Here is a 14917-nt window from a genome sequence, read left to right as displayed (position 1 = left end):
GAGTGTAGTGATGTGCCCTATAAGGAGCAGTAATATAGTACAGAGTGTAGTGATGTGTCCTATAAGGAGCAGTAATATAGTACAGAGTGTAGTGATGTGTCCTATAAGGAGCAGTAATATAGTACAGAGTGTAGTGATGTGTCCTATAAGGAGCAGTAATATAGTACAGAGTGTAGTGATGTGTCCTATAAGGAGCAGTAATAGAGTGTAGTGATGTGCCCTATAAGGAGCAGTGATATAGTACAGAGTGTAGTGATGTGTCCTATAAGGAGCAGTAATATAGTACAGAGTGTAGTGATGTGCCCTATAAGGAGCAGTAATAGAGTGTAGTGATGTGTCCTATAAGGAGCAGTAATAGAGTGTAGTGATGTGTCCTATAAGGAGCAGTAATAGAGTGTAGTGATGTGTCCTATAAGGAGCAGTGATATAGTACAGAGTGTAGTGATGTGTCCTATAAGGAGCAGTAATATAGTACAGAGTGTAGTGATGTGTCCTATAAGGAGCAGTAATAGAGTGTAGTGATGTGTCCTATAAGGAGCAGTAATATAGTACAGAGTGTAGTGATGTGTCCTATAAGGAGCAGTAATAGAGTGTAGTGATGTGTCCTATAAGGAGCAGTAATATAGTACAGAGTGTAGTGATGTGTCCTATAAGGAGCAGTGATATAGTACAGAGTGTAGTGATGTGTCCAATGAGGAGCAGTAATATAGTACAGAGTGTAGTGATGTGTCCTATAAGGAGCAGTAATATAGTACAGAGTGTAGTGATGTGTCCTATAAGGAGCAGTGATATAGTACAGAGTGTAGTGATGTGTCCTATAAGGAGCAGTAATATAGTACAGAGTGTAGTGATGTGTCCTATAAGGAGCAGTAATATAGTACATAGTGTAGTGATGTGTCCTATAAGGAGCAGTAATATAGTACAGAGTGTAGTGATGTGTCCTATAAGGAGCAGTAATATAGTACAGAGTGTAGTGATGTGTCCTATAAGGAGCAGTAATATATTACAGAGTGTAGTGATGTGTCCAATGAGGAGCAGTAATATAGTACAGAGTGTAGTGATGTGTCCTATAAGGAGCAGTGATATAGTACAGAGTGTAGTGATGTGTCCTATAAGGAGCAGTGATATAGTACAGAGTGTAGTGATGTGTCCTATGAGGAGCAGTAATATAGTACAGAGTGTAGTGATGTGCCCTATAAGGAGCAGTAATATAGTACAGAGTGTAGTGATGTGTCCTATAAGGAGCAGTAATATAGATGATCTGCAGAGAGGAGGAGCTCAAGTACAGGATGACTAATATCATGTGACTGGGATCTGGTGGGTGTGTCTGTACTGTGTGGGTGTGTCTACTGTGTGGGTGTGTCTGTACTGTGTGTGTGTACAGTACGTATTGTGCATGTGTGTGTGTGTGTCTGCGTTGTTGAGACCCAGAGATCCTTCATCTACCTCAGGATGCTGAAGGAAGGGGTGTGTCATATGGCTGTCAATCAAAATGCATATTTGAGGAAATCATAACGGATGTCAGTCACACACACACACACACACACACACACACACACACACACACACACACACACACACACACACACACACACACACACACACACAGGGTCCAGGGCCCAACTGCCAATCATTACAGTTAGATATGATTCCATAAGCTGTCAATCAAATTGTAGGAATATGAAGGAGCAGGTCATGTGTGAGTGTTAAAGCTGTGTTTCAGATCAATAATACTGACAAGTAGTCCTTTTAAAAGGACCCAGCTAATACTGTGTGTGTGTTGCAGGTTGTGTGGGCGGTGTGTGTGCGCTTGCCAACGTGCTGGGTCGTGAGGTGTGTGAGCTGGAGCAGCTGTGTATGTCGGGACGGTGGGAAGAAGCCAGTGCTCTGCAGCGGCGCCTCATAGAGCCCAACACTGCTGTAAGTCAAGCTACATAAACCCTATGTAACCCTACATAAGAGTTGACAGACTCCAGCACAGCTTTGAGTGAACCTACATAGGCCTAAATAACCCCCCCATCCACTCCTCTCTTTGTTGTTGCTAGGTGACCAGGAAGTATGGCGTTCCCGCTCTCAAGCAGGCGATGGAGTGGTTTGGTTACCACGGCGGCACCTGTCGCTCTCCTCTTCAACCGCTCTCAGAGGCCGAATCACAGCAGCTCAGACTGGACTTCTCCACCAACGGCTGGCTCTGAAGGGGACAGGGGGCAGGACTGAGTAGAAGACAGGGGACTGGGCCTCTGCTCCAGGTTGAAGTTGGCATCATAGAACATTATGGCATCATTGACTTGAATGTGGATTTCCTTTCTACTCATTCTAATTATATGGTTGGCTCTAACCACAGATCTAGGATCAGGTGACTCTACACCCAATCCTAACCTTAACCATTAGGGAGTTGAGAAAAGATGTGACCCTGTATCAGTTGTTAGGGGCAGCGTCAACCTACTGTGACTGTTTCATACATGCATAGCTTCCTTCCCTTCCTGGCCTTAAATCTAAGAGGACTTGATAGTTGAAATCAATAACCAATCCAGTCCTTTCACCTATCAGTGGTCATGCTGCCTTGCTATACTCCTGGGACAGACCTCTCCTCTACAAACCTTTCATCTCCATGGGATCACCTGTACAAATAAAATACAGAAATAAACAGACAAATGAGAATAAACAGATTGTTGTAAAGAAAGGAAAATACTGTGGCTCCATGTGATGAGACTTTCTCTGTTCCTGTTTATCTAACGTGTCCAAGGTTCTATCTATGTGAGGAGGCCTTTGTGAGGGTGTTGTGTGTTAGAGACATGTCAACACTAGGACTGCCCCAAGGCCTCCCACCTGTAATGGCCATAGGGTTTTTTGAATGTGTCCCACATCACACCCTATTCACTACATAGTGCACTGCTGTTGACCAGAGCCATATGGGTCCTGGTTAAAAGTAGTGCACTGTATAGGGAATGGGTTGCCATTTTGGGACGCACACTTTGGCATGAATGAAATGCAGCAGGAAGTAAAAAGACATGTGAGGAATAAGAGTTTGTTTATTTGCTCTAAGGATGTTTTTCAATCTGTTTCTTCCAGATAGAGAGACAACCTACCCAGCAACCGTCACTAACCTTTGTCCTGCTATTTCTGTTGAAACAAGATGAGCTCCTTCCATTCTATAGGTAAGCAGCATACCACCCTGCATTCCACTACTGGCTTGCTTCTGAAGCTAAGCAGGGTTGGTCCTGGTCAGTCCCTGGATGGGAGACCAGATGCTGCTGGAAGTGGTGTTGGAGGGCCAGTAGGAAGCACTCTTTCCTCTGGTCTAAAAAAAATATCCCAATGCCCCAGGGCAGTGATTGGGGACACTGCCCTGTGTAGGGTGCCGTCTTTCGGATGGGACGGTAAACGGGTGTCCTGACTCTCTGAGGTCATTAAAAGATCTCATGGCACTTATCGTAAGAGTAGGGGTGTTAACCCCGGTGTCCTGGCTAAATTCCCAATCTGGCCCTCAAACCATCATGGTCACCTAATAATCCCCAGTTTACAATTGGCTCATTCATCCCCCTCCTCTCCCCTGTAATTATTCCCCAGGTCGTTGCTGCAAATGAGAACGTGTTCTCAGTCAACTTACCTGGTAAAATAACGGTAAAATAAAAAAAACCTAGATCTGTAGGTAACATTCCACAGAGCCAGGTGTAATGCCACTGTCCTGTACTAACCTAGATCTGTAGGTAACATTCCACAGAGCCAGGTGTAATGCCACTGTCCTGTACTAACCTAGATCTATAGGTAACATTCCACAGAGCCAAGTGTAATGCCACTGTCCTGTACTAACCTAGATCTATAGGTAACATTCCACAGAGCCAGGTGTAATGCCACTGTCCTGTACTAACCTAGATCTATAGGTAACATTCCACAGAGCCAGGTGTAATGCCACTGTCCTGCACTAACCTAGATCTATAGGTAACCTAGATCTATAGGTAACATTCCACAGAGCCAGGTGTAATGCCACTGTCCTACACTAACCCAGATCTATAGGTAACCTAAATCTATAGGTAACATTCCACAGAGCCAGGTGTAATGCCACTGTCCTGCACTAACCTAGATCTATAGGTAACCTAGATCTATAGGTAACATTCCACAGAGCCAGGTGTAATGCCACTGTCCTACACTAACCCAGATCTATAGGTAACCTAGATCTATAGGTAACATTCCACAGAGCCAGGTGTAATGCCACTGTCCTGCACTAACCTAGATCTAAAGGTAACCTAGATCTATAGGTAACCTAGATCTATAGGTAACATTCCACAGAGCCAGGTGTAATGCCACTGTCCTGCACTAACCTAGATCTATAGGTAACATTCCACAGAGCCAGGTGTAATGCCACTGTCCTGCACTAACCTAGATCTATAGGTAACCTAGATCTATAGGTAACCTAGTTCTATAGGTAACATTCCACAGAGCCAGGTGTAATGCCACTGTCCTGCACTAACCTAGATCTACAGGTAACATTCTACAGAGCCAGGTGTAATGCCACTGTCCTGCACTAACCTAGATCTATAGGTAACATTCCACAGAGCCAGGTGTAATGCCACTGTCCTGCACTAACCCAGATCTATAGGTAACATTCCACAGAGCCAGGTGTAATGCCACTGTCCTGCACTAACCTAGATCTATAGGTAACCTAGATCTATAGGTAACCTAGATCTATAGGTAACCTAGATCTATAGGTAACATTCCACAGAGCCAGGTGTAATGCCACTGTCCTGCACTAACCTAGATCTGTAGGTAACATTCCACAGAGCCAGGTGTAATGCCACTGTCCTGCACTAACCTAGATCTATAGGTAACCTAGATCTATAGGTAACCTAGATCTATAGGTAACATTCCACAGAGCCAGGTGTAATGCCACTGTCCTGCACTAACCTAGATCTATAGGTAACATTCCACAGAGCCAGGTGTAATGCCACTGTCCTGCACTAACCTAGATCTATAGGTAACCTAGATCTATAGGTAACCTAGATCTATAGGTAACATTCCACAGAGCCAGGTGTAATGCCACTGTCCTGTACTAACCTAGATCTGTAGGTAACATTCCACAGAGCCAGGTGTAATGCCACTGTCCTGTACTAACCTAGATCTATAGGTAACCTACATCTATAGGTAACATTCCACAGAGCCAGGTGTAATGCCACTGTCCTACACTAACCTAGATCTATAGGTAACCTAGATCTATAGGTAACATTCCACAGAGCCAGGTGTAATGCCACTGTCCTGCACTAACCTAGATCTATAGGTAACCTAGATCTATAGGTAACATTCCACAGAGCCAGGTGTAATGCCACTGTCCCTCACTAACCTAGATCTATAGGTAACATTCCACAGAGCCAGGTGTAATGCCACTGTCCTGCACTAACCTAGATCTATAGGTAACCTAGATCTATAGATAACATTCCACAGAGCCAGGTGTAATGCCACTGTCCTACACTAACCTAGATCTATAGGTAACCTAGATCTACAGGTAACATTCCACAGAGCCAGGTGTAATGCCACTGTCCTGCACTAACCTAGATCTATAGGTAACCTAGATCTATAGATAACATTCCACAGAGCCAGGTGTAATGCCACTGTCCTACACTAACCTAGATCTATAGGTAACCTAGATCTACAGGTAACATTCCACAGAGCCAGGTGTAATGCCACTGTCCTACACTAACCTAGATCTATAGGTAACCTAGATCTATAGGTAACCTAGATCTATAGGTAACCTAGATCTGTAGGTAACAATCCACAGAGCCAGGTGTAATGCCACTGTCCTGCACTAACCCAGATCTATAGATAACATTCCACAGAGCCAGCTGTAATGGTTAAGGTAGGATTGGGGGAGGTGAAGCTGATCCTAGATCTGTACCCAGGGGGAAACTTCACTACCCATTGTTGGCCACTCGAGGGTGCTGTGGCCCACTGTAAGCAGCGAGGCGACGCTGGGATGGTTCAGCATCAAGGGCATCCGTCTAATCTCCATTAAGGAGGATGTAAACCCTTGGCATGTGACTCGCTGCCCCCGACACAAGCATGGGGTCAATGGGGGATGAAGGAGGGAGGGTGAGGGGGGAGAAATCCACTCCTCTAGTCAGCGCAAAGCAATGGCCAGTCAGCAAACCTGCTTCACCTGCCCTCTCCCTCCCCTCCCTCCTACTGCTCAGCACTTGTCAGGGGACAATGATGACACATGGAGAAATGTCTCTACCTCACTCCCCCATCTCTCTTTCTCTCCCTCAATTTCTCAATTTCCCCTTTCAACCATTTCTCATTCCATTCCTCCTCTCTGTTTTACTTTCTCTCTGTCTGTCTCTGTCTGTCTGTCTCTCGCTCTTTCTCTCTCACACTTTCTCTCTCCCACTCTAGATTAAGAGCATGCTCAAAATACTCCCAGATACCTCTCTCTCTATCCCTCCCCTATCCCTCTTTCCCTGTCTTCCTCCATCCCCCTACTATTTTGAGATGCCTGACTGACTGTTCCGTTCTCAGTGGGTGCAGAGCAGAGCTGTTTTCCCTCACTCTTAGGCTGCATCCCAAATGGCACCCTATTCTCTATATAGGGCACTACTTTAGACCAGAGCCCTATGGGGGCTCCAGCCCACCCAGACCCTGTACACTGTATCCATACAGATTGTATATGAATATACTCAACCCCCTGAAGGATATTTTCCTTGCTCACAGAGACAGATTTTACAGAATAAGGGTCAAACACACTCAAACACAGAGCTCTGAACAACCTTGCATATTTTGATCATGTCTTTGTATCCCTTGGTACTGCTCTCAGTCAGTCTCCCATCCCTCCTACCCTCCCTCCTACCATCCCTCCTACCATCCCTCCCTCCCTCCCTCTTTCTTTATTTTCTTCCAGTTGAGCTAAAATGTCCCTCGCTCACACCGCAGTCAGCTACATTCCTCTCTTTCTACTCCTTCTCTCATTCCTTCACTCCATTTCTTTCTATCTTTCTCTCTGTCTCTCGTTCCTTCTCTGTCTCTCTCAAGCCAAAAGAGTGTTTCAGTGGTAAATCTTAGCCTGTCAAAATACAACCAATAAACCTAATAGACTGTGACCTTAACATCAGCCGTCTACTTAAACATGGAGGGTTTGACCCTGGTAGATGTGGCATTAACATCAGCCGTCTAGTGAAACATGGAGGGTTTGACCCTGGTAGACGTGGCATTAACATCAGCCGTCTACTTAAACATGGAGGGTTTGACCCTGGTAGACGTGGCATTAACATCAGCCGTCTAGTGAAACATGGAGGGTTTGACCCCGGTAGACTGTGGTATTAACATCAGCCGTCTACTTAAACATGGAGGGTTTGACCCTGGTAGACGTGGCATTAACATCAGCCGTCTAGTGAAACATGGAGGGTTTGACCCTGGTAGACTGTGGTATTAACATCAGCCGTCTACTTAAACATGGAGGGTTTGACCCTGGTAGACGTGGCATTAACATCAGCCGCCGTCTAGTGAAACATGGAGGGTTTGACCCTGGTAGGCGTGGCATTAACATCAGCCGTCTAGTGAAACATGGAGGGTTTGACCCTGGTAGGCGTGGCATTAACATCAGCCGTCTAGTGAAACATGGAGGGTTTGACCCTGGTAGACGTGGCATTAACATCAGCCGTCTAGTGAAACATGGAGGGTTTGACCCTGGTAGACGTGGCATTAACATCAGCCGTCTACTTAAACATGGAGGGTTTGACCCTGGTAGACGTGGCATTAACATCAGCCGTCTAGTGAAACATGGAGGGTTTGACCCTGTTAGACGTGGCATTAACATCAGCCATCTACTTAAACATGGAGGGTTTGACCCTGGTAGACGTGGCATTAACATCAGCCGTCTAGTGAAACATGGAGGGTTTGACCATGGTAGACGTGGCATTAACATCAGCCGTCTACTTAAACATGGAGGGTTTGACCCTGGTAGACGTGGCATTAACATCAGCCGTCTAGTGAAACATGGAGGGTTTGACCCTGGTAGACGTGGCATTAACATCAGCCGTCTAGTGAAACATGGAGGGTTTGACCCTGGTAGACGTGGCATTAACATCAGCCCTCTAGTGAAACATGGAGGGTTTGACCCTGGTAGACTGTGGCATTAACATCAGCCCTCTAGTGAAACATGGAGGGTTTGACCCTGGAGGAGAGGAGGGCTGGACACTTGTCTACTAACACAGAATACACCACAGCAGAGCAAACAAAATGGCTACACAGACTATCTGAGTTGACACTGGTATTATGTATTTTTTGTAGTGTTGTACTGTCTCTATGCACACTCACAGAGCCCTACACACACACACACACTCACAGAGCCCTACACACACACACACACACACACACTCACAGAGCCCTACACACACACACACACACACACACACACTCACAGAGCCCTACACACACACACACACACACACACACACACACACACACACACACACACACACACACACACACACACACACACACACAGAGCCCTACACACACACACACACTTGATAATTTGCTCACACACACATAATATGCACATACATTTACACTGACTCTACAAACACACACCCACTCCCATATAAGCTGCTGCTACTCTGTTTACCATATATCCTGATGCCTAGTCACCTTACCCCTATACATATCTACCTCTATAGATCCAGTATCCCTGTACATTATAATATGGTACTGGAACTGACCCTGTATATAGTATGTTTACCTCTATAGATCCAGTATCCCTGTACATTATAATATGGTACTGGTACTGACCCTGTATATAGTATGTTTATCCCTATACATATCTACCTCTATAGATCCAGTATCCCTGTACAGTATAATATGTACTGACCCTGTATATAGTATGTTTACCCCTATACATATCTACCTCTATAGATCCAGTATCCCTGTACAGTATAATATGGTACTGACCCTGTATATAGTATGTTTACCCCTATACATATCTACCTCTATAGATCCAGTATCCCTGTACAGTATAATATGGAACTGACCCTTTATATAGCATGTTTACTTGATCGTGTTCTTCTTAGTTCTTTTTATATCTGGTGTGTTTTTCTTCTACATTGTATTTCTTACTATTAAGTTGTTATTGATTACTGCGTAGTTGGGGTTAGAGCTGGGCATTAAAGGTATTTGTACTTGTGCACGTGACATTAACTTCAATTGAAGCCTCCACATCCCAAATGACACCCTATTCCCTACACCCAATTCCCATATGGGCCCTGGTCAAAATAGTGCACTATGTAGGAAATAGGGTCCCATTCAGCCATAGGCTACTGTTACGTCACAGTCTACATGTGCCTACAGTAGTCTGTAGGTTCAGCTCCTTCAGGGATTAACTGTGTCCCAAATGGCACCCTCTTCATAGTTCACTACTTTTGACCTGAGCCCTATGCAAAAGTAGTGCACTATATGGGGATTGGGGTGCCATTTGGGATTCAATCCTTTCAAATACTTTTTTTTATTTAACCTTTATTTAACTAGGGAAGTCAGTTAAGAATACATTCTTATTTTACAATGACTGTCTACCCCGACAAAACCCTCCCCTAACCCGGACGATGCTGGGCCAATTGTGCGCCGCCCTAAGTGATTCCCAATCACGGCCGGTTGTGATACAGCCCGGGATCAAACCAGGGTCTGTAGTGACGCCTCTAGCACTGAGATGCGGTGCCTTAGACCGCTGCGCCACTCGGGAGCCCTAAAGGAAACGTTAAAGTCCTGCAGCGTCTCAACAGGTGGCTGTTCTCCTTTTCTATTTCAACACCCTAAACACGTCAAACGTTCACGTGTGAACTTGGAACTGCATCCATAGCCAACATACGCTGCCCTCCACCCCCATGTTAGAAATGCTTAGGGCCTGATTCACCAGAAACAGACAGGAAAAGCAGATCACTCCCAAATGTATTGTCTTTATAGAACCCAAAGCCATTGATCATAGCAGTGTTTTAAGTAGTGTTTTTTTATGTGTTAAACCAGACAACACAGGCTGATTTTGTATTTGTATAGTCAAGTTTATTGGTACCACTCTCTGCTCAGTAACAATGTGTCTCTGTGTGTCTCTGCAGTAGCAGGTCCTATCAATCTGTGGTTTGCAGTTCCACACTAACACGCTTCAAAGTGTTTGGGAGTCTGTGACGGGTGTGTGTGTGTGTGTGAGAGCGTGCTTGCGTGAAGCTCGGCTGATAAGATAACAAAGAGTTTTCTTTAAAACACTCACAAGTGTGAAATAGACTGAAAGAGTAAATCTGTCCCGCTGGAAGAAAAAACAATCACCACCAAGAAAATTCCCCCACATTCTAGTGTTGAAGGATTCATTTATTTTAGTCAGGGAACAAAAGACAACACACACGCACAGACATGCACACACACACACACACACACGCACAGACATGCACACACACACACACACACACACGCACAAAAGTGTTTCTTCCTTCAACTGACACTTCTGCACTCGTCAGGTAAAGACGTCTATAGCGAACGGCCGAAAAGCGGAGAAAACAATATTTAAATATTTCGCCATGGCAACAAGCTGTATGATTATGGTGGCAGGCAGCACTTGGGATTCAGATGATACAAATTAAGGGAACTCTGAACGGTTGCCAAGGAGACGGAACAGGCGGGGGGTTAAAGTCCAACCTAAACACACCTTAAAGCTATTTTAGTTGACAGGAGGGGGAGAGAGAACGGGGAGGAGGAGGAGGAGGGATGTAGGGCTGTCTGTCAGGAGGGGGGTGAGAGAACGGGAGGAGAAGGAGGAGGATGGCTGTAGGGCTGTCTGTCAGGAGGGGGGAGAGAGAGAACCGAAGGAGGAGGATGGCTGTAGGGCTGTCTGTCAGGAGGGGGGTGAGAGAACCGGAGGAGAAGGAGGAGGATGGCTGTAGGGCTGTCTGTCAGGAGGGGGGTGAGAGAGAACCGGAGGAGAAGGAGGAGGATGGCTGTAGGGCTGTCTGTCAAGAGGGGGGAGAGAGAGAACCGGAGGAGAAGGAGGAGGATGGCTGTAGGGCTGTCTGTCAGGAGGGGAGAGAGAGAGAGAACCGGAGGAGGATGGCTGTAGGGCTGTCTGTCAGGAGGGGGGTGAGAGAACCGGAGGAGAAGGAGGAGGATGGCTGTAGGGCTGTCTGTCAGGAGGGGAGAGAGAGAGAGAACCGGAGGAGGATGGCTGTAGGGCTGTGTCAGGAGGGGGGTGAGAGAACCGGAGGAGAAGGAGGAGGATGGCTGTAGGGCTGTCTGTCAGGAGGGGGGAGAGGGAGAGAACCGGAGGAGGAGGAGGATGGCTGTAGGGCTGTCTGTCAGATAGCTACTCCTGGGAATTATGGGATCAGAGTCCAAAATACTGCTCACAGTGTGTGGGTGTGTTTTGGTTTAGGGTGTGTGCATTTTGGTTTAGGGTGTGAGTGTGTGAGAGAGTCTTTTGGTTTAGCGTGCAAGTGTGTGTGTGTGTGTGTGTGTGTGTGTGTATTTTGGTTTAGGGACGTGTGTGTGTGTGTGTGTGTGTGTGTGTGTGTGTATTTTGGTTTAGGGACGTGTGTGTGTGTGTGTGTGTGTGTGTGTGCGCATGTGTGTATTTTGGTTTAGGGACGTGTGTGTGGGGGGTGGTTGTGTTTTGCTGACATACCATCCAGAGGTTTCTAACCTTGTCTATTGAGGATCACCACAAACAGACAACTACACTTCATTAAAATCAATGCTCTTTTCACCTCCTAACATTTGTTCTACTTCATATAAACAAAAATGTAATTAGCGAAGACACGTCAAAAATGGTTTTCTCTTTAATTAATGATCTTAAATGTTCATTTTAATGCCAAGTACTTTTGTCTACAAATACATATATGTAGAATATGCCTTTTGAAATCCCCATAGAGAACACAATGATCAGTTGGCTCCGATGACATCACAGTTTTTCCAGTTTCCCTGAAATCGCAACACGTTTATCTCCCTCTTTATTTGTTTGTTTCTTTCTCTCTGTCGCTCTCCTCCCTATCTCCGTCTCTCTCCTCCCTATCTCCGTCTCTCTCACACACAAACACACACACACACACACACACACACTCCAGAGACACCAAACAGAGAACAACAGCACAGGAAACCTATTCTGAGAAGGCCTTAGTGATTAGCTTTAATAGACTATTTCCCTGTACACTATAACACTGGTGGTGCCCACTGTGTACTGTTGAACTCCAACAGGGTCATATTCATTAGTGCACACCGTAGCACAACAGTGCAAAAACACTTTGCCACAGGAAACAAAAACAAGCATTTCTTATTGTACCAGTTCAGGTTAGTCCGATTCTGCCCCTTGCTTCCGTTTGGTGCCCAGTGAACACGACCCCAGGCCTCTGGTTGACTGGCTCTTTCCTTCATTAGCAGGGAAAAGATAAACAAACAAAAAGCCAACCTGAAAAACCCTCAAACTGTAATAGTCATTATGGATGGATTCAAAGCAGAGTGTTCCATAGGTTCGATGCAGGCACACAGTTGTTCTTCCCTTTGATTAGTGTGTTTTCGGTGTGTGTGTGTTTACTTAGACATGGTGGCTATAGTAAGTAAGTAGCCTTGCACGAGCCAAGGCTTCATAGGAGCCGCGAGGCAGCTTGATGTACCAGTACACCCCCTGGACAGGAGTCTCTCAGGGCCTGGTATGATGGACCAATAAACTTTCTGTACTTATGAGGACGCTCGTTTAACAATTTGTCTATGTCGTATCTGTTATGCCGGCGCACAACAAACGGTGTGTGTGAGTGTCCATGCAATGAAAGCATTGCAGTGACTTTTTATAGTTCCGCTAAATGTGAATTACACTAGAGTCTCTAGTACAGCACCACAACACTTAAGATACAACATCAGAGGAAAAACAATGGAGAATAGCTTTGTGTTTCAGCTCCCAGAGAAATCACTACAATAGAACGTGTAGAAGTAAACCATACATTCAGCTCAGGACTTCCACTATATAGAACCAGGAACCTGGTATATTGTAAAGTAAACAGTCATATAGTCTCAATGTAAATATATCAGTCACAGATTAAACAAAATACCTCTACACCAAACCAAGCACCTTGACATGAGCTTGTTCTGTTACTGTAACTAACTGGTCATGTAATAAAGACATTAGCTTGTTCTGTTACTGTAACTAACTGGTCATGTAATGAAGACATTAGGTTGTTCTGTTACTGTAACTAACTGGTCATGTAATAAAGACATTAGCTTGTTCTGTTACTGTAACTAACTGGTCATGTAATGAAGACATTAGGTTGTTCTGTTACTGTAACTAACTGGTCATGTAATAAAGACATTAGGTTGTTCTGTTACTGTAACTAACTGGTCATGTAATAAAGACATTAGCTTGTTCTGTTACTGTAACTAACTGGTCATGTAATAAAGACATTAGCTTGTTCTGTTACTGTAACTAACTGGTCATGTAATAAAGACATTAGCTTGTTCTGTTACTGTAACTAACTGGTCATGTAATAAAGACATTAGCTTGTTCTGTTACTGTAACTAACTGGTCATGTAATAAAGACATTAGGTTGTTCTGTTACTGTAACTAACTGGTCGTGTAATAAAGACATTAGCTTGTTCTGTTACTGTAACTAACTGGTCATGTAATAAAGACATTAGCTTGTTCTGTTACTGTAACTAACTGGTCGTGTAATAAAGACATGAGGTTGTTCTGTTACTGTAACTAACTGGTCATGTAATAAAGACATGAGGTTGTTCTGTTACTGTAACTAACTGGTCATGTAATAAAGACATGAGGTTGTTCTGTTACTGTAACTAACTGGTCATGTAATAAAGACATTAGCTTGTTCTGTTACTGTAACTAACTGGTCATGTAATAAAGACATGAGGTTGTTCTGTTACTGTAACTAACTGGTCGTGTAATAAAGACATTAGGTTGTTCTGTTACTGTAACTAACTGGTCATGTAATAAAGACATTAGCTTGTTCTGTTACTGTAACTAACTGGTCATGTAATAAAGACATTAGGTTGTTCTGTTACTGTAACTAACTGGTCATGTAATAAAGACATTAGCTTGTTCTGTTACTGTAACTAACTGGTCATGTAATAAAGACATGAGGTTGTTCTGTTACTGTAACTAACTGGTCATGTAATAAAGACATGAGCTTGTTCTGTTACTGTAACTAACTGGTCATGTAATAAAGACATGAGCTTGTTCTGTTACTGTAACTAACTGGTCATGTAATAAAGACATGAGCTTGTTCTGTTACTGTAACTAACTGGTCATGTAATAAAGACATGAGGTTGTTCTGTTACTGTAACTAACTGGTCATGTAATAAAGACATGAGGTTGTTCTGTTACTGTAACTAACTGGTCATGTAATAAAGACATTAGCTTGTTCTGTTACTGTAACTAACTGGTCATGTAATAAAGACATGAGGTTGTTCTGTTACTGTAACTAACTGGTCATGTAATAAAGACATTAGCTTGTTCTGTTACTGTAACTAACTGGTCATGTAATAAAGACATTAGGTTGTTCTGTTACTGTAACTAACTGGTCATGTAATAAAGACATTAGCTTGTTCTGTTACTGTAACTAACTGGTCATGTAATAAAGACATGAGGTTGTTCTGTTACTGTAACTAACTGGTCGTGTAATAAAGACATGAGCTTGTTCTGTTACTGTAACTAACTGGTCATGTAATAAAGACATGAGGTTGTTCTGTTACTGTAACTAACTGGTCATGTAATAAAGACATTAGCTTGTTCTGTTACTGTAACTAACTGGTCATGTAATAAAGACATTAGCTTGTTCTGTTACTGTAACTAACTGGTCATGTAATAAAGACATTAGCTTGTTCTGTTACTGTAACTAACTGGTCATGTAATAAAGACATTAGCTTGTTCTGTTACTGTAACTAACTGGTCATG

General features: G+C 44.1%; 1 protein-coding gene across 1 annotated transcript; it reads left to right on the top strand.

Moving 5' to 3' along the window:
• Positions 1-1767: 1767 nt before the first annotated feature.
• On the top strand, positions 1768-2689 carry LOC129843032 (4-hydroxy-2-oxoglutarate aldolase, mitochondrial-like; the record flags this gene model as incomplete). Its single annotated transcript, XM_055911760.1, has 2 exons — positions 1768-1920; positions 2046-2689. Coding segments are annotated over 2 exons (303 nt in total), but the record flags the coding sequence as incomplete, so codon positions are not given.
• Between the last annotated feature and the right edge of the window lie 12228 nt (positions 2690-14917).

Source organism: Salvelinus fontinalis, unplaced genomic scaffold (genome assembly GCF_029448725.1).
Source record: "Salvelinus fontinalis isolate EN_2023a unplaced genomic scaffold, ASM2944872v1 scaffold_0090, whole genome shotgun sequence".
NCBI classification, from domain to species: Eukaryota; Metazoa; Chordata; class Actinopteri; order Salmoniformes; family Salmonidae; genus Salvelinus; species Salvelinus fontinalis.
The sequence above is the reverse complement of the archived record's forward strand: the minus strand, read 5'-3'. Positions and strand labels throughout refer to the sequence as shown.